Genomic DNA, 20443 nt, shown 5'->3' on the forward strand with positions numbered 1-20443 from the left:
CTTTAATAACAAAACAAAAAACTCCCAGGACGATTATAAATTGCAATCAAGCCTTCTAGGCCTAGAACATATGTTCTCATGGTTCTTAGTACTTATTAGATAAATATGCACACAAATGGTCTGGGTGCATTTATAAAGAATTAGTGATTACAAGTGAAATCTTGTGATGTCACAAAAGATGTTAGTGACATTGGTGGGTCCGTGAAAAAAAGAATTCAGCTCCAGGTAATCTTTTATAATTGTGTGAAATTCCTTGACCTTTTGTGTCACCCAAAAACGGTTATAGATGATACCGAGTTATGTGACATGTAAAAGATGACATGCTCAGAGTTCCCTGAACAATCACCTCTTAAACTACATAATCTAAAAAACAAATGAACAAATAAACAAAACCCAGAAGCAGGTTCATAAATACAGAGAACAAACGTAGTTGCCAGTGAGGAAGGGGATGGGAGCTGCGAAAAATTGTGAAGGGAATCAAATTTCCAGTTATAAAATAAATAAATCACAGGGACGAAAAGTACAGTATGTGGACAATACAGTAATACTGTAATAACTTTGTGTGGTGACAGTAACTACACTTAGGGTGGTGAGCACTTCCTAATACATGTAATTGTCCAACCACAATGTTGAACACCTGAAACTATCATATTATGTCACCTGCACTTCGATTTAAAAAGAAAATTAAAACGTCTTTCTAGTTGACTGGTTGGTGATAAAAGCGCTTATGACCCCTCGTCAGAGCCAGTGAGTCACCTGACCATGCATTCCTGCTGAGCAGCTGCAAGAAGGTGTTTCCTAACCTGTTGCCTTGGGCGAGCCGAGCCCTTCCTTTTCCCGCGGGGAGCGGCGGTATTGTCCCCGCAGGAGGTAGGACTGGCCCGGCCACCAGGTCAAGCCCCGGGAGCCGACCTCTGGGTCAGGGGTGCTAGAACCCCTCCTCCGCTCCCGCGCGCTGCATAGGCACTGTCCCCGCCGGAAGTAAAGGCTGGCCCGGCCTCCTGGGCTGCCGCGGGAATAAGGCTGTGCAGGCTCCGCGCTGCGCGGAGGAGGCGGATCGCGGGGCTGCCGAGCGGGACTGGGTTTCAGACTCCAGCCCTGAGCGCAGTGAGTACAGCGACTCAGAGGAAACCCGAGGAGCTTTGCAGGGGAATCTGGCATGATTAAAAAGCAAAATCGAGGGTCAGAAGAAGTATGTGCAGGCACTGCTAACTGTAGCCAAGACACTGGCACAGCTTGCCAGGAGATTTGAGGAAATTAACCCGAAATTGAAACTGAAATCTTAGATGAAGTAGAACAACAAGCAGCATTGACCAGCACATACCAAGTACTAAGAAAAGGGTCTGCAGAGAAGTTTACACTGATAGGAGAGATTTAGAGGACAAAATATTTAGTAGTAAGTGGAATAAAAGTACCAAAATAAAAATGAATGTAGCTTAAGTACGTATCAGTGGACACTTTAAGTAAACATTAAAAATCACCTTTTATTTATAAATAGTTTGGCACTTATTAATTCAACAGGTTTGCACTAAAAATAATTGGCAGTAATGTGCTAGGTAAGGTGATATTACCTTTCTTTTCCACAAAAATTTCATTGATTTAGAAAGAGGTAGTAAATTTGTCCTTAGAGATAGAGTATTGCCAATCTTTATTGAAATGCTTTCTGAAATGTACCAGAGCTGTAGGCTATAAATTCATTTGTCTTCAAGTAACGACTTTAACCAGCACTGGTTAATGTTCATTCAACAGTCAAAATGCAGTTCATGCCCTGGAATTCGCTCTTCTGCTTATTTCAATTGGGGTGATATCTGAGAAGGTTAGGTCTGTCAGTATTCTTTAATAGAGCCATCTTTTCACTAAAATAATTTGCCACCTCTGAAAGTTAGGTATTGTCTTATCAATGTGCTTATAAAGGTTTTATTTCCCTTTGCTTATTTTAATTAAAATGGAAAAAAAAAACAGTTTCTTAGCCAGAACCCAATCCTGTGTTCTTCTAGTCCCATGACAGCCTTCCCAGACATACCCTGGTCCTCTAGTCTGTTGCAGCTCTACTGTCTTAGCAGCAAACTACCTGCCTGACCCTTGAGCAGTTGCCCATGTCAGCCATCATGTGACTAAAACTCTCTTTGCACCTCACAGCAGGACATTATTAGTGCTATTATTATTATTATTGAAGTAGTGTTACTGTGTCAGTGTTTAAATGTGCCTTACTGCCTCTTCCACGGCTGCAAGAAGTTATCACTATAACATTAAATTTGGAGAAAAAAAAAAAGACTGGGTTATCCTAAATTCCATTCCAGAGGATTTAGATAGTGAAGTGAAGTGAAGGCCAGTGTGCAAAACGTGATTTCAAAATGGCATTGTGGGAAGACTTTGGTTACCTCCTGTGATAAAATGAGTCATGTTAATTTTTACTCATGTAGCTTGTACAACTGAACAGGTAAATTATGTTCAATAGACTTTTTCAAATATTATCTAATGACAAATGTCTGGTTCTTAGCTTTTAGTGGTTTTGTCCTTTACTTCATAGCAAACCAGAACTTTTTAATAAGCTTAGCAGTGACCTCCAATAGTGATGTGAGGTGCAAAGAGAGTTTTAGTCACACAGTGGCTTACATGGGCTACTGCTCAAGGGTCAGGCAGGTAGATTGCTGCTATGACAGTAGAGCTGCAACAGACTAGAGGACCAGGACAGTGATGGAAATGCTTTGTAACCTACACTGTCCAGTATGGTAGCAATGTGTCCAGTATGGTAGTGTGTGGCTACTGAGCACTCGAAATGTGGTCAGCTTGGCTAAGGAAGTGAATTTTTTTTCTTTCACTTTTAATTAACTTTAATGAAAACTGAGTTATCCATATGCGCCTAGTAGCTACTGGGTTGCACAGAGAGCTTACTAGCTGCCTCGCATTGTCCTGCTGGCCAGCTGATAGTATTGTGCAACACACCACTGCTGACCTACTTCTGGAGATTCCATTGAGAAAATTTTTAAGAATCTAGATCTTAAGAGATTTAGGAGGTCCTTGAAGAGATCTTTAGGATATTTTTCTATCTGTTTGGTTTTTAGTGTATGTCATTGTTGAATCACTATGTTGTACACCTGAAACTAAACTTCAATTTTAACAAGTCATAAAGATTATAGGATTTCATGAACTATTTAAACTATTCACACCCTGTGGAAGTACTACTGATAAAGAAAAGTGTTTTTACTGCTAGGGGATCTTAACTGTGTAGCAGGAATACAACCTAAATGTGCCCTTAAGCTCATGTAAAAAATGCTCTTGCTTGTGAGGCACTGATAGTTCTGAAAGCATTTGCACAAACTCTGTCCTTTGATTGTCACAACAACCCACTGAAAGGAATCCTAGTTCATAATTCTTTCCATTATACCAGTAGACCCACAAAGGAGAATTTTTTTAGAAAATAATAAAAATTGTATCCAAACCTTGGAAGAAGTTAAGTTTGTCTTCAAGCTCTGAAGACAAAGTTTGTTTGTTTTATTGAATTTTAGATTAGTGATCAAAAGGTACTTATTGATAAAATAAATGGAAAAAAGAAAGAATGAATGACCATGGAGTGTGAACATAGTACATAATTTCATGATGTCCTGACTTTTTATTTGTAAGAAGGACTCAGCATACTTTTGAAAACATAAATATCAAGTATTAATGACAATTTGCTCACAGATTCACAACTTCTTAATGGCTCCATTTTTCTTCTTTTATTTCAGAAGCTCTTGAAAAGTACATTAAGTCTAAAGTGAACCAATTCACTGTCAGGCAGTACTGGAACCATGAGCAGTAACGGGACAGACCTCACCATTGGCTTCTTCTCCTCTTCTGTAGCTGTCCTTTTGTATGGCTCAAACTTTGTACCACTTAAAAAATATGACACTGGTGATGGTAAGAATTTTTTCCTTCATTATTAACCTTAAATTATTTTCAATGTGAAGTACTCTTTTTTGATGGCTACAAAAATGACTTTTACTGTACCTGGTGCCAAGTGAATAGAGCATAAAAATAAATCCTTTGATAATGTCCATGCCAGTTTATCTGAGAGACATTCAGTGTAGGATAACCTTAAGATTGTGTTTCATGGTAAAGCTAGGCTAGGAACTGTCAGAAAGATTTTTAGCCAAATTCATTATGTTTACAAAAGAAGGTAGTCAATTCTACTGAGAACACTTGTTTTGAAAACACAAATTCCTGATATGACTGATACAATAGAAAACAATGTGGGCATAACACGAATTTTATGTTTGCTGATGTGCAGTTTTGGCTCTGATAAAACACTAAGTGAACATAGAAAACTGCGCCTAGATGAATAAAGATGCATAATAATACACAAAACATTCTTTAATATTCTCAAATCAAAGTGTCATATTTATTGTAACATTTGTGAATTTCTTGACCAGGTAAAACTGTACTACCACTTTTATTAGTACCTTCAAAAAATACATTATTGATGAAGTTTTTGAGTATTGTATTCTTAGCGCCATTTTCCTCATAAGATCTGCAGTTTTGTTGCATGATTTTGCATAATGCAGTGATTTTTTAGGAATGTATATGTCACATTGTAGTAGGTCTGTGATGTGAATTTTAAGGGGGAAGAGGCAACAGTTTTCATGTGTTTTGTTTTTGTTTTTGTTTTTTCATCAACATGTCTTCATATTACAGGCAGGAAAAGGAATTGAAGATGTTTTCATGCATACCTGTTGGAAAGCAATTATTGAACCAATTCCTTATGTTTTGATTACTTAGACAACTATATTACAATTCTTTTCTCCTCCAGGACCTTTCTTCTCTTTTCCTTTACAGTTAGTGTGGGAATAGAAAATACTAAAAGAAGAACAAAATACATACTAGGAGGTATGGGACTCAGCTTTTAGATGTTTACAAATGTGTGATCCTAGGCAAGTCTTATCAGATCTTTTGTTCCTAGTTTTTCATTTGTAAAATAAAAAACCTGTAAAACGAAGTCCCTTTTCATGACTATGATTCTACATTTTTGTCTTAGATGCTAATGGCCATTTTGTTTCTTCTCCTCCACCATGAGATTGACTAAAAATATACAAAAATCTCCCAGAGTTAGAGTCAGAAGTGCTACAATGAGTTATAAGTGCCTTAATTTTTCTTCCAACGTCAGCTTTTTCTTTATCCTTTTTATCCCTAAATCCTTGGTGATACAGCAGACTTAGAAATGTACAGATACACCTCATATCACCATGTGATCATCAGATAACTGGCAAATGGCAACCCAGAACATAGAAAGGAGAGTAGAATGCTCTAGACCTAGAATGACTTAGAATGCTCATTCTCATTCTCAGGTTTGCAATGCCTGGCTCATCATAGGTGTTCCTCTCTAACTAGCTGTATGAGGTCTGCATGTGGCCATAAATGACTTTATTTTTATTGGAAACATGGTATAAATGATCTCCAAAGGTTTAAGTCATTGTTGCACTATTCTGCAGTTCTTAATGTCATGTTTTTTTCGTGAGGGATGGCACTGACTGTGGCATCTGAATAAAAATATGTAGACTTGCTCTTGCCAGTAGTCTTTGGTAGAAAATTCTTGATTTGTCTGATAGGTGGGACTAAGTGAGAATGCACTGTGTTTAGTAAGCTTTGGAGTCAAACAACCTGGGTTTAAGTTCCAGTTCCAGAAACTGTTCACTGTTTGGACAAGAAGCTTCATCACAGATTAATTTTTCTCTACCTTTGAACTAGGGTTAGTATTGTAAAAATTATACTGACTGTGTTAAGTGCCTGGCATGTAGACATCCAGTAGATTGTGGCCATTCCCATAATAATTAAGTCATTCTGAACCACTGACATCGGTTTCTTTTATTTCCAGGAATGTTTCTCCAGTGGGTACTTTGTGCTTCCATATGGCTGGTTGCCTTGGTGGTCAATCTGATATTACGCTGTCCTAAGTTTTGGCCTTTTGCGATGGTTGGAGGCTGCATTTGGGCAACAGGTAATGTCTGATATAATTTACTCTTTAATTGTTTAAGACTATGGTCAAATTAACTCTGGTTCATAGTAGAAGGAAATAGACAAACAGTGACTTTAAATACTCCATCAAAGATACTAGAAATTAACAATTTAGTTTCTTTCCTTCAGATGCTCTATAAATATTTTTGAAGTATTTTCCAACTTTTCCTCTTAACAGTTACAGTTTCTTTCTTAATCCCTGATAGAAAATTATTATGGTAAAAATGTTTCAGTTGCTGTCTCTCTGTTCAAGCATAACTCCTGTATGAGTTTACATGTTCTTCTGGCATTCCTTCCTCTGGCATGTTTATCAAAAAATAATTTATTAGATAGTAGTCTCACTAATATAATTTTTAGAATTTGTCCTTTAAAGTAGGCAAGCAGACACATTATCATTTCAAAATCACTAGCAAAAAAACAAAAGCAAACAAAAATCCTCCCTCGGTTGCCTTATCAATACCTGAAATATAACTAATTCACAATTTATACCTTTGCTTGGCCAATCAGAAATGTTTTCCTTCATTAATATAAATACATTCCAGGAGAGTTTTTGTCTCTTTAGCAAAGAGAATTCTAAATATCAAGGCTCTTTAGAGGCAGTTTGACTAAAAGCAGATAAATTTTAAAATGTTAAAAATGTATTAGGTACCCATTTAATTTGAATCTCCTAAGAATTAAATGATCAAGTGAAATTCATGAATTAGGGGACAAAAGAGTTAACTTCAAATTTCCACCAGAATTTAAATCATTATACCTCACTTATACCCTTGTATGATTATGTTTATCATTCCTAACAGGGAGGGGGAACAGAGAAAGCATCTGTTCACCTGCAGATCTTTGTAACCACCATAGTATTTATGTTCACACAGCAGATTCCACTGGGATTCAGTGGGGGCAGAGGGTAATTCGAGAAGTGTTGCAGATGTAGATGCTACATCTAGATCATAGTAATTGATTGGACACAGGGAGTAGAGGAAAGGGAGAAGCCAAGGATGATGTGGGGATTTTATTGTGGGTGATTGCAAAGGCGGTGGTATCATCCACACATCTAAAGAGAATAGGGAAAGGAACACATCTGAAAGGGAAAGTGATGAGTTCTGCGTGTGACCCTCTCTGAAGTTCCCACAGTGGGGACATCTGGTTGGAGGTCTCTTATTGACAGTTTGGAGCATCCTACTAACCTCTGGAGAAGGAACAGGCTGGAGCTTTAGCACTGGGAGCTTGTGTCTCTAGTTGACAGCTGCAATCATGAAATTTAGGTAAAGTAGTCAAAGAAGAATATAGCATGAAGAGGAATGTGTTAAAGGGAAAATATGCAGGGGACACCTGAATCCAGATGGCATAACAAGAAAGGGTAGGCAGTGAAAGACCATAAGAGAGAGACAGGAGGGAATTAGGAGATAAAGGCATCCTGGAAGCCACAAGGGGAAACCTTTCAAGAGATTGTGGGACTGAGGCCAAACGACCAAGAGCTTGAAAACTGTAAAAACTAGTCATGCATTTGACCCTGAGTGACCCTCCAGGGGCACAAAACAATAAATGCAGGAATCCAAAGGCTACTCAATGAGCACCGAAGAGCAAAGTCTGGGGCCAGACTGAAGCCAAAGATCTCTTCCAGTGGATGGCCCTGGTTTGAGTCTGACAGCCACTGCTAATTTTATCATTGACCACTTCTGCAAAAAGACCTAGAACAGAGACCTACATTAAGGAAGAAGAGCATTGGTGCAATTAGGCAAGGAGCTAATTTAACATTTTTCTTTGTAGGATTTTGCATTAAGCCTAGTTTTTTTTGAAATCATAATCATAAGTTTAATGCCAAAAAGTGTGATTGTTTTACTTTAAAAATGAGGAATTATGCTTTACTAAATTTTTCCAAATCCCATAAGCTTCAGTTGAAGTTAAAATGAGAATAAATTCAATTTATAAATGCATTTTTTTTGTATTGGAAATAATATATTTCTTCTGTATGTTACATCTGCAGGGAACATTGCTGTTGTCCCAATTATCAAAACCATTGGTTTAGGCCTTGGAGTCTTAATCTGGGGATCATTTAATACCTTAACAGGCTGGGCAAGCTCAAGGTAACACAAAGAGAATTATTTCAACTAAGATTCTCTGCACTTACGCTCTGTGTAAGACACGCGTTAGGGGCTGGGCTAGCTGAGAGGAATGACATAGTTCTGATCCTCACACAGATCACAGCTGGCATGATGTACACATAAAATATGCACCTTTAATTATCGTTGGCCCTAAATTCTAATGACTCATCTAGATACCTGGTCAAGATACAGTAAAGAATTACCTGTAGGGAATAGAAGTAGGGAGAAAGGGGAACTGATGTTTATTTTCCATTTTTTTTGTGTGACAGTTTGCTGGACACGTTACATGCATCATTCTCATCTCATTTTACAAATACATGAAGTAAGCAATTTCTTATCAGAGGGCTGATAGACAAAGAAGTTGAATACTTGCTGAATGTCAGAAAGCTAATAAGCCAGGCTTCAAATCTGGGTCCTCTGCTTCTATATTCTTCCTTCTAGAGGCTGAGGCAGGATCAGAAAACCACCACCCAGCTTTCCAGTCATCTTTATGAATAAAGTTTTATTGGAACACAACCGAATCCATCCGTTTAAGCATGGTCTATGGCTGCTTTTACACTACAATGGCAGACTTGAGTAGTTGTAAGAGACCATCTGACCCACAAAGCCTAAATATTTACTGTCTGGCCCTTTAAGGAAACATTTGCCAACCCCAGCTTCAGATATGGGCTGTCCTATGTGGCGGTCACAAGCCACATGTAGCCAGTTAAATTGAAATTGAAATTAATTAAATTCTGATAAAATTAAGCATTCAGTTCCACAACTGCACTAGCTGTATACCAAGTACACGGTAGCCATATAGGGCTAGCAACTCCCCTATTCTCACAGAAGTCCTGTTGGGTTGTGCCGCCTTCAGTACGCAAATTAGCAATCAAGTCAGGTTTGGGAAAATGAGAAGGAAGGATGTTACCCTTACCTTACTTTCTGGAAGTCTCTTACCTCTTAAAACATTATAACAACCTCAATAATAACAAAACAAACTAACCTCCAATCCACTCTTTCCTGTCCTTCCCACTTCCCCCCACTCTCCACCTGCTTTTCACAGGTGCTCTTTCCTTTTTCTTTTTCTCTTGCCCTGGGTGGTTTACAGTGATTGCTGGCAATGATCACTACAATGTCAAGGCATGAAGAAAATAAGTTTAAGGTAATGCCAAAAATAGTGATCCTTAGCCAAATGGTTTCTAAAAATTTGTTTCAGTACTGCACAAAATTGCAGGCAACTCATTAGTATTCAGTTCGCTGCTTAATCTATTGTCTCTTCTTTCTTTCTGAGTCTTAATAAAGGGACACTCACAAGTACTTTTCATGTTAACACACTAATCTTCATTATAAACCTATAAGGTAGGTATCTTTATTATCCCCATTTTAAACGTGGGAAATTGAGGCACAGTGAAGATAGTTACCTTATCTGCGTCACAGCTAGTAAGTGAGGGACCTCGGATTTGAACCCAAGAATCTGACCCTGAGTCCATATAGTTAAACACTATGATGAACACATTTTCAACAATATCTACTTTAATGTAACATTCTCAATTTTCAGGTATGGCTGGTTTGGAACAGATGCAGAAGAAGTATCAACACCGCTGCTAAATTACTTTGGAGCCGGGCTGTCAGTAGTAAGGTGCACAGCCATTTCTAACAATTTAGCTCTGCCAAACATTTGGAATACTTTGCAAAGATCTTGATATGTTTACATTTTTATATCTACATTGCATAAAATTGACATGATTTTTCCTCAGATTCTTCATTTGTGTGGACAGGCTTGGCTTCAGAGCCCTGGGTCAGGAGCCCCAGCTTTAGTTCGCAAAAGATGTGAGTCCCTGAGAAAACTGTTTAGCTGCTTTGAAATGCACTTTATGATCGGTCATATTTAGAAAAACCTAACAGACAGCTCATAAATTAGAATCAGATGGCACATTCAAGTATTTTCAAACTAAAAGTGCTGTATAAATAAATGGTCTGCTGGCTTCCTGATGGCCCTGGAATAGCCACTGGGTCTCTCTCCTTCTTACTGCTCACTTACTCTTTGTCACCTGGTTTCCACTTCCCTGTCACCTCATTCAACTCTTCCTAACCCCATTAGATAATCGTTCTCTCACCCATGAAGACACACACCCATTTAAATACCTATTTTTGGGTGTATCTGTGTCTAGTATGCACAATGTGGATAAGGATGAAAATGACTTTGAATCTCTATATGGCAGTGGCCAATCAATAAAACTCTTTACAGGAATTGGGTCATGTTAAATGCAGTCCCTTTTCTTCTCTAGACTTCATTTATATTCCCTGTGAGGGTTTCACATAATGGATAACACTGCCTGGAAAGATTTTAGGACTTTTTTTATTTTTCACGGAAAGAACACCATATTTCTCATTCTCCTGCAGTGATGGCTTTTCCCCAGCCACATTCAGGAACAATCTCTTTGTCATTGAAATGTTGCCTTAGAGAGTGGTTCCTGGCCAATTGGAGAAGAAATAACATAGATTATTCTAAAATAGTGGATTCCCGACAGTTTTGGTTAGAGGCAATTTTTGTATTTTGTACAATACACAAGGCATTGTAGTTTTGAATAGCTCTCTCAAAAACAATTTCTTTACACCCAAAATTGTACTGTAGCATGCCTTAGTTTTGGCTTCATGGTAATTTGAGGCATTTTATTCAATCCATCAGGCATTGTTTTTCAAAATATTTCTTCTTTAGAAATGGCAAATTCTCTAAAATTGCAAATTGTTCTATTGCTTCTTCCTCTGTAACCTTAGGAAAATCACTTAACTTCTCCAAGCTTTGGTTTCATCATCTGAGGATAAAGTGTGGATAATAATTGCACCAGTCTCAGAAGATATTTTGAGGATTAAATGAAATGAAATAGGTTAAGTGCTATGTATAGTGCTAGGTACCTGGCTACCACGCTGTATGTTGGGTAATTTTCATTATAATAATCATTATTTCTGTGAATAACTATTTCATTTTCAATTACTGTCTTCCCTTTAGGCATGAGTTGTCCTACTCTGCTACACTAGGCAGCGCCCCCAGGGAATCATGAAGCTTGGTCTGGGGCAGGGAAATGCAATGATCTCTCCCTGTAGTGCACCCAAGCTCCCCTCTGCGTTTCGCTACTGTAACATTTCATTTCATTCCTTTAACTCAATTGAACCAGTTTCCTTGAAGGACATTCATTGAATAAGCTTGGAGTTTCATGGTCAGTATAAGGAAACTTGGTCTATGGTTACATTGGTTTAGAATGTTGCTTTTCTTTTTAAAATTGAAATTATTGCTCCAGTTTTTAAAGGATTGCTTAGATGGTTCTAGCTTTGTGTTTTCGCTATATAATATCTAAAGTAAGTATCAGTCGGTCTCTACCACCAAAACCACTCTAGGTATTTTAGACAGCAGAGGATCTAACCCAGAGAGTTGTAAACGAAAGTGTCCTAGGGCCAGTGGAGCCAAAGGAGGAAGGTGGCATCACGGAGAGCTGGGGACCACACCCGGCTGGCGCTGCTGAGGCAGCCGCCCTGCCCTGGGCCCTGCTGCTGCTCTTCTCCCAAAGCGAAGGGCTTCTCCCACCTTTTAGTCTTACTCATATGCTTCCTGTTGGCAAAAGCTAGCTGCCAATCCAGTTTGGGGCATGATTTTCAGTTGTCTAGGCCCCAAGGTTCAGGAGAGAATATGTAAGGGTGGAGGGGGAGCTGACACCAAAAACAGCCAGAGCACTCTTAAACGTGGTTCATAAAGGGTGAACTTCCTTTTCAATTAAGAAAATACTTCGCATTGTCCTTGAGTCTGCCCTCTGCTCTTCCCTCTTCTCAAGTAATGTATCTGCTATCAAATCAGGTTGTCACTCTTAAGAACCTCTGAAGGCTCCTATTAGATTCAGAATAAATCTGTCTCCTTATTCTGGCATGTTCTGCACTGTTATAGGTTCCTGGCACATGTCCCTCCCTGCACTGTCAATCACTGACCCAGGATTATTCACCACACCGGATACCAGACTTCCCTCAGTCTAAAAGGCCCTTTCCTTGCTTGGCCTCCTTGGGCACCCTTAAATATCAGTTGAGATATTTCCACCTCATGTGATGTTTTCTTGCACTTATTTTTCCTCATTAAAATGAACCACCCCTAACTTCCTTGTGCTTCTCTTATCAACAATCTCAGGGTCTGTTTCATGTCATTCATACCAAACCCTTTATCCTTGAACTATGAGATCCCAAAGGACAAGGTCTGTTATTTCTTTTGTATAACATGTCTCCCACCGTCACTCTTAAACTTTGCTACATAGTACCTGACACACAATAGATGCTCAATAAATGCTTGCTGAATTCCATTGTCAGTGTAAACACACAGATGGATTTTGCCAATAGTAAGATGTGTAGTAATACAAATCTAGGGAAATTGCAAAGGTTGGAAATGCAGAGAAGCCCCTTTGGGTATAAGATACTGATTTTCTTTTTTCTAAATTTCCCATGCTTTTGAGAGCCTTTATCCATAGACTTTATTGTGCAGCTTTGTGTTTGACACAGTGTACCAAGTCTGTAGCCACAAAGGCTTTGTGATCTTTTAGGTTTTATGTTCATATACTAAAATAAATCTTACTACCTTGTCCTCACTTAATGCCACCACACCCCCTTTGGACAAACTGATACGGGATTCTTTTTTCTGACTCAACCTATTTTGTGACTAGCTCTAGTTACATGGGCTCAAAACATCTGCTTTCTCAGTCTTGATTTCTTTCTCATGCTCAGTGCTCGCCTCTCCTATCCAATTTGTAGTTACAGCTATTCCCTGACATGTTCTGAGATTTCACCACGTGACAAAAATTTCACTGAGAATTTCATAGGCATTATTATTATTTAATTCTCATTACAGCTCTGTGTAAAGTGGGTATATTCCCATTCCTTCAATTGAAAAAGTAGAGAATCAGAGAGGTTAAGTAATTTGCTGGAGGGCCGTACAGTTGTTTGCAGAAACACTCAAGGAATTTAGCTCTCTCCTTCAGGTGTTTCTAACAAATCTTCCTGGTTGTTATTAGAAAAACATTATGGTCTATACAAAGTAAAGGGTTTTCATTGTAACGTCGAGAAGAAAATGCAATCACCATGTCTAATGTTAGCTTTGCAGTTAACATATATAAGTACACACACATACTTATTTAATTAAGATATGCAGATATAATTAGGTCTTATACATTCAATTATACTGAGTGTTAAGTATTTTGTGGGCCTTGAAGGAGACATAAGATGCAGCTCCTATCTTCTGTTGAATTAGAACATCTTCAGAGAAAAAAATTTCCTTGGACTTGCAGCAAATGTTCTGGATTGCGTGATGATTATTCTGTGTTGTGGGAATTCAGAAAAGGTAAAGATTGGGTGAGGACTGGCCACGGGTTGGGGATGTTGTCTTCCCACATTCAGCACTTAAACTTTTCTTTGGTTTGAATAAGAAAAGAAAAGTATATAGAGTGTCCAGCTAAGGAAGAAACACAAGCAAAGCAGGTCATGACAGATGGAGATGGAGGAGAGTCCAGAGCAGGGCCTAGTCAGAGTTAGAAGACCATGCAGGGAACGTGCTGAGAATGACAGGGTAGAGCAGAATGCAAGCAGCACAGAAACAAAAAGGAAAGTTAAATTTCCTATGGAAGGGAATATGGAGGCATTCAAGTTTTCAAAGCAAGTAACAGACTAAATGAAGGACGCTAACAAGGAAAATTTTAATTTTTACACAAAGATAGTGTATCATATGCACCATGCTGCCCTTAGTTACCTACACTATTTCAGCCTCATATGTCCTTTGAAATCTCCTTATCTTGCTTTAACTTTTAATCCATGCAAACATGCTAACAAAGGAATGCCAAAAATATACCAAAGTTGTCAGTTTTCTTAATTTAGTATCTGAACATATTTAGTATATTTGCATGGCTCAAAAGTCAATAGTGAGTGAGGCATTTGTTAGAGATTCTGGACATGAAAGACAGTGCGTTATAAGACAGGTATTAAAAGGGGGAGATTTCCCAGTAGGATGATACATGTATTTTACCTTTTAAAATGTATTATGGAGATCGTACCAAAGCAGAATATAGAGAACATTCTCTTTTTTTAAAAACTGCATAGTTTTCCATTGTGTGACCGTCAAGGTCACCTCACCTAAGTGTGGGTTTGCCCGTGTCCTAGGGCCTGGGGTGGGACTGGCAAGGTTGGGAGCAGACACACCAGAGTCCTCCACAGGGATCGCATAGTTTGCACCAGCATCAGTGGTGCCACCACCTATAGTTTGTCCCACTGAGGATGTTGTTAAACTTTTAGGGTCCTGTCAATATCACAGGTGAGAAAAATTATTTCAAGGCAGTTTTCATTTATTTATTTTTTGCCACGTAATTCCAAGGTTCAGCAGGAATAAGAAGAAAGATGGGGCCTTTGAAACAACAAAATCAGGAAAAAGATCTGATTTGGGGGGAAAGCTTATAAATTTAGCTTTTAACCCTATGAGTTGCTTATAAATTTAGTTTATCAGTTGCAGTTAAGGACAATGAGAGATGTCAAAGAGGATAGCAGTCCTGGAGAGTTGTCAGGACCACTAAGGGGCAGGTTGGAAGTAATTGTCATATATCATTAGGACTTGATTTAAGCTGTGTTTTCTCTTAAAATTCAGACAAATTGATATGAACTGGAGTTATGATAATATCACTAAAGTTTATTTTCTTTACAGTGCTTTCATATTTTTGTTAATCAAAAGTGAAATACCAAGTAACACATGTTCTGTGGACACCACATCATTATTAACAGAGCATGTGAGTACAGTGTAACAGACAACTGGATTTGAAACATGGATTAAAATTTTTAAAAATGCATAGATTTGAAATACAGATGAGAATGTGGTGTTGTGTTTTTGCTTTTGTTTTCAATCAGGGCTATCTAAAATATCTTAGCAAAGGTATTATGGCTAGATCTGTGTAACAATCAGTCAGTATCGTCCCAGTAAGGCTTCTCAGCAAACAAAGTTCTACTTATTTTTTATTAGCAGTAAATTCCTACTAAAAGATCTATATACAAACCCTTATTCTGGAATGCCTTAAGGATATCTGCAATAGGGAACTCTAAACACACTGAAAATGAATAGGAATGTTACTTTAGAAAGAAGGAAGAATGAGCTTTTAAAGTAGGCCCAGGGAGGCAGTGTGTTGGGGGGTTGGAGGAGCGGAGGGGGAGTGGATCAGAGAAAGCCAATGAAAGGATAAATAAAGTCAGCTGAAAGGAGGCATTTGGCTTGATTTTCTTTCTATTTCTCTTTTCTACCATATCCTGTGTCACTCAAAGTTAAAACAGGAAATATGTGAGGAGTCACAATTTTGATCTTGAAGAACCTAAATTAGTCTGAAATAGCAAATCTAGGTTAAATAGGGACTACTTTTAAAAGAGATCTCCACAGCAAAAATGTCAGTGGCTATATGTGCAAAAGTGCTCTAGGGGCAAACCCCAGCGCCGCGAGCCCACGAGCCCGCACCCCAGCCTTCCCGCCCAAGCAGCTCTTCTGTCTGCCACAGGCCCGCCACCCGCCGGCTGTCCTCTGAATCCAGCATCCCACGGAGGTGTTGCCTCCCTAGAAGGGGCTGCCTCTGCTCCATGATTCAGAAATTTCTTCTCCTTCCCTTCTTCTCCTGTAAAAACTATCACTCACTAAGGTAGCTTAAACCTTGGTTAAATCGACTCTAAACTTAAATAATAATTTACTTAAGTGTTAGAGAAACAAGATTTATTAATCCATAAGCATCTCTAATCAGGGAACTATTTCAGAGAGAATGGGGGAGTTGGGACTGAAGGGTGTCTGGTATCCTATGACTACTTTAGGGATCCAGGTACCTCCTAACCAACCACCCTTCAAACAAAGGAACAAAAAAGAACAATAAAATAAATGCAACTTGGTAGAAGGTACATAGTAAGCTAACTGCCTTAGAATTTTTTAGGCAAGATGGGAAGATAGAAGCTAACTAAGTTTAAAGATATATACAGCATGATTGGTTTGCTTACAACCACACTGTGAGCTCCTAAGAAGAATATTTTATTACCAAAGGACAACTTGACTTAGCACATGACAAATAATTCAAATCTAGTTCCTTATCTCTTACAAAAGCAGTAGGAATATAATATCAAGGAACCTTAGCTAAGAGACAAAGAAGATTATATTCAATAGCAGAAATATTATGAATTTACTCATAATTTTCCTGTCTTAGAGTATTAGCCTAATCTTGAAACATGGCTGGAAATGTTTTATTAACTAATCCAGTAAAAAAAATATGAGTAAATAAAATTGCCTATTTATCTTAAGCATTCCATAGCAGAAGAGTCTGAGTTTTCCTTGGTTCTAATTTGTTTACAGATTATTAAAATATGCAAATGAAACATAAGCACTAATAACTTAGTTTTGATAGGTTTATCAACATAGCCATATATCAAACTGTGAAAAAACTTGACAGAGAAATTGCCAACTACCAAACATTCTGAATGGAAGAGGAACAGAATCAGAAACATTTGAGTCTAGAGATACCCACAAATCAGAATGCATAGGACAGCATGTCCATATTTTAAAGTATGTTTGAGAGAGAAGAGAAAAATACTGAAAATCTTTTAGTTACCAGCTGACAACTATTTTTGTTTTTTGGTTTGTGCCAATGTTTTCAATAGGTGATGAGCAAAACCGAAGAATCCTGTCCTGATTATTCCTGGGTGGATAAACTTTCTGCAGCGCAACACCGCATAGTGTAAGAAGAGGTTCTGTTATTCTGTTTCATATTTGGTTAAAAAAAAGATTATTGGAATGAAGTCATGTTCATCTGACCTCAAGAAGAAAATGGTAGCACAAGGTTTGACTTTAGCGCCACGGTGGAGAGACTTTCCAGTACCTGCTGAATTTTTAGGTGTACAGGCCCTTGGTCCCAGTGCTTTAAGGAATTTTTAGTCCACTGTAGTATCTCTAACCAATAAGTAGCTCACAAAAGCAATCTCATTTTGCAAGACTTTTGTCCCTAAAGTAAAAAAGGCACTAAAGGTCATGGGTTAGAATGACCAGCACCCTCAACGATCACAGTCGAGCTTGGCAATACTCTTCTCTAGTACTGTACTGTCCAGGATGACTGCCTCCACCTCGGAAATCCACCCCCCTCATGGGTTAAACAGTCTTATAATTCCACAATATTCATAGTCAACCATAGTAGAATATTTTGTATCCATATAGGTCCTACTCCCCAACTCCTGCCATCTCATAAAGACCAGGAGAATTAGGCTCAACATCAGCTCCTACATTTTAGGGCTTTTAAGGGATGATTTTGGCAAAGAAATATGAAATTAAGTAATAGTACATAGCTCACATTTTACAATTGACAGCACTTTTAGACTTTATGTGGTGACACCTTTTGTCTTGAGAATATAAAGCATTTCTTCTGTTAGTATATACACTGTCTTCACAGTGGGAATGAGGCACTGCCTGGTGCATAATAAAAGCTCAGTAAAATATTTGAGTAAATCAGTGAGTCAAAGAATGAACTAACAAACTGAAAGATAAATACGTTGCTGTGTTTGCTTCAAAATAAAACATCTCTCAAAACATTTTTTCACAGAGCATCTCCTTTGTTAAGAAGATCACGTGAAAATACAAACCGCCCTTTATAGTTTTAGTCTTCAGTGCCTTTCTAATTTACCACTGACAGTGGAAAAGTAGGATCATATCTATGTACCAATATTTCCTCTGAAATATTGTTAAGAAAGCATTTTCAGTTGCCTCATGGTTAGCCAGCCTGGTCTGTTAGTCTGGTTTGCACCTGAGCCACCCCTCCAGGACCGTGACGTCCCGGCTTCACCGTGACGCAGGGCTTTCCAGTGTGAACAGAGCTCATTGACAAGCTGGTCCTATCGGTCCCTAGTCTCACATTCCTTGAAGCACTATTAACATAGACTTTGGGAATTTGTTTTTAAGCTTGAAAAGGAATGCTGTTTGCCTAAAACTCTTTCCTATTTCATGCCATTGTGCTTTGCATTACGTTCAAGGCATTGTTCCAAAATATTAATCACCTCCCTGCGAAATCATTGGAAACGCTTACCGCATGTAGGTGCGGCCCAAGCCTCAGGACTCAGCATGATCCCACTGCTAAAATGAAACATTTTCTTCTTACAAAAAGTCATGTTTTACCTGAAATAGCTAGGTTATTTTATTAATCAGACCTTCCTCTTGGCTAAGGCACAGATAGGCAGGTCTGTGGATATCAGTAGTTGTTCTGAACAGCATGAATTTTGTGCTATTCTGTCCTAGCCCTGTGCTCATGTATGAGAAGCGAGGGGCATAGTGTCAGTCCACAAATACTTCATATTTAATTAGAGAGCCACGTTCATGTAGACTGTATAATAAGACAGCAACAGTCTCATCTGTGTACTGACAATTTATATTCCATTATAGCTTCTGTAAATCATGTACTTCCAAAATTAGACAGTGAAGGACAGAAGCTGCCCTCTTAGTCCTGGAAGCACCTTGACACCTGCAAGATATTTCTTTGACTTCTGCCAGTCACAGAACTCGAGATAGATGAGTGATTTCTGCATAATTGCTTGTGATTTACATTTTTGAGCATGCTTTAGTTAGGATTCCATTTGTGTGTTTGTAAAAAATATTGCTGTGGGCCAAGATTAATCATGACTTATTTGTTTTTTAAGGGGCTGCAGTCTTGCGGTGGTGTCTGGAATACTCTATGGATCTACATTTGTGCCAATCATTTACATCAAGGACCACAGCAAAAGAAATGACAGCACATATGCAGGGGCAAGCCAGTATGGTGAGAGTGAGAAGTTACTTCATCAGTAAACTCAATACCTGTCTTCCACATAAGTATGTAAAAAGAATGTGATCATAGGAAATATTGGTAAATAGATATGATCCTACTTTTTCACTGTCAGTGGTAAATTAGAAAGGCACTGAAGACTAAAACTATAAAGGGCAGTTTGTATTTTCATGTCATCTTCAGCACACAAATATAATCAACTTTAGTCAGGATTCATTGAGCTACTTGCATCTTAACACATGGTTTTAGCTTTACCGTAAGATTTAGAGATTATTTTCCACTTAAATGGTCTCTGGGAAAATATGTATTCTCCTCTTTCTAAAAAAAGGTAAAGTGCAGTACACAGTACTTTAAAATCAAGTAAAGATCAAAGCACAGTCTTCCTAAAGGTCAAAGGATAGCCTATTTAGTCAGAAGATATTATTTTTTCAAACAGAGACTAGTGCATTGAAAGGCTCCCTCATTATCTCAGTTTCTTGTGGTAGAATTAATCTCCCAGGTGTAAACTCAATGCTACATGCAGTAGCTTTGTACAGGCCAAAAGGGAGATAAAAGAGTGTCTATTTCAGGGGGTCCTATAATTATGTAGAAACATGGCTTATACCCATGAAATGATAAAAGAATGAGATCATGGATAATAAAGTTCTAAATCAGATAGTATGAAATCAATGTGATCTATGTTCAGATCAGGGTGAAGGTTGGAGGGCAAAAGTCATGAGGGAAAGATAGAGAGGCTGGGTTTGAACTCAACTTTAAACAAGTGCATAGACTTTGAATACATACCATAGTTTCTTCCTTTTTATATTCGAACAATACTCAAACCTTTTATTAACTTCTTTTTCTTAAGATTTTACACAAATACTTTCTGTGTTTTAATACTTTCTGTGTTTTATTCTTTTCATTCTTAAAGGATAAAGCTATTCAAAATAGAAGGAAAAACAAGGGTGAAAAAATAAAATGGAACCAGGAACAAGTCTAAAATCTGTGCCACACCTCCTAGAAATGAGCCATAAATTTGGCTTTAAGATTTCTTGTAGCCACAAGGGAAATCAGTCCCACAATTCAGAGAACATAAGATAAAAACAACTAATTGTCCAGGAGTACAGTTGCTCTTGGTACTGGGACATAATAACCCAATGTCCTCAACAACCTCTTTACATAAATAGTACAATCACTTCTTAGAGTTCTTTCTTATGACAACTCAAATGTAGTCTGATAGGAACACGTTTTGTTCTAATTTATTCAAAAATAATTCTGGGAGGGGCATAACATTTTATTTCATTTATTTAACAAACACATAAGGAGTGCATGATTTCTGCTGGGCACTGTCCTTAGCACATTATAATAATAGATCATTTGGCCCTCACTAGCAGCCTTACTGGGTGGATCTCATTAGTAAATTTGTTTTGCAATTAAGACAGAAAGAGATTAGATAATTTTCCCTAGTCTCAAGTTAGCAAGTAGTGGAGGACTCCCATCCAGGTGGTCTGTGCTCTGATCACTAGGCTGTGCTGCCTTTGCGGTGGTCCATAGATA

The 20443-nt window shown here is 38.2% G+C and overlaps 1 protein-coding gene across 2 annotated transcripts in view; it reads left to right on the plus strand.

Annotated features, from left to right (window-relative positions):
• The first annotated feature begins 788 nt into the window (after positions 1–788).
• Positions 789–20443, plus strand: part of TMEM144 (transmembrane protein 144) — a 32755-nt gene continuing 13100 nt past the window's right edge. The window contains exons 1-8 of one of the 2 annotated variants that reach the window (XM_036887926.2): positions 789–870; positions 3729–3900; positions 5852–5974; positions 7973–8072; positions 9631–9711; positions 14791–14872; positions 16764–16840; positions 18783–18901. In XM_036887926.2, coding sequence (XP_036743821.2) covers positions 3792–3900; positions 5852–5974; positions 7973–8072; positions 9631–9711; positions 14791–14872; positions 16764–16840; positions 18783–18901 — 691 coding nt within the window. In that variant the 5' untranslated portion in view covers positions 789–870; positions 3729–3791. Of the gene's footprint in view, positions 871–1040; positions 1108–3728; positions 3901–5851; positions 5975–7972; positions 8073–9630; positions 9712–14790; positions 14873–16763; positions 16841–18782; positions 18902–20443 lie in introns of those variants that run through there. The other variant, XM_036887925.2, reaches the window with a different exon arrangement.

This window comes from Manis pentadactyla, chromosome 1, assembly GCF_030020395.1.
Source record: "Manis pentadactyla isolate mManPen7 chromosome 1, mManPen7.hap1, whole genome shotgun sequence".
NCBI lineage: Eukaryota > Metazoa > Chordata > Mammalia > Pholidota > Manidae > Manis > Manis pentadactyla.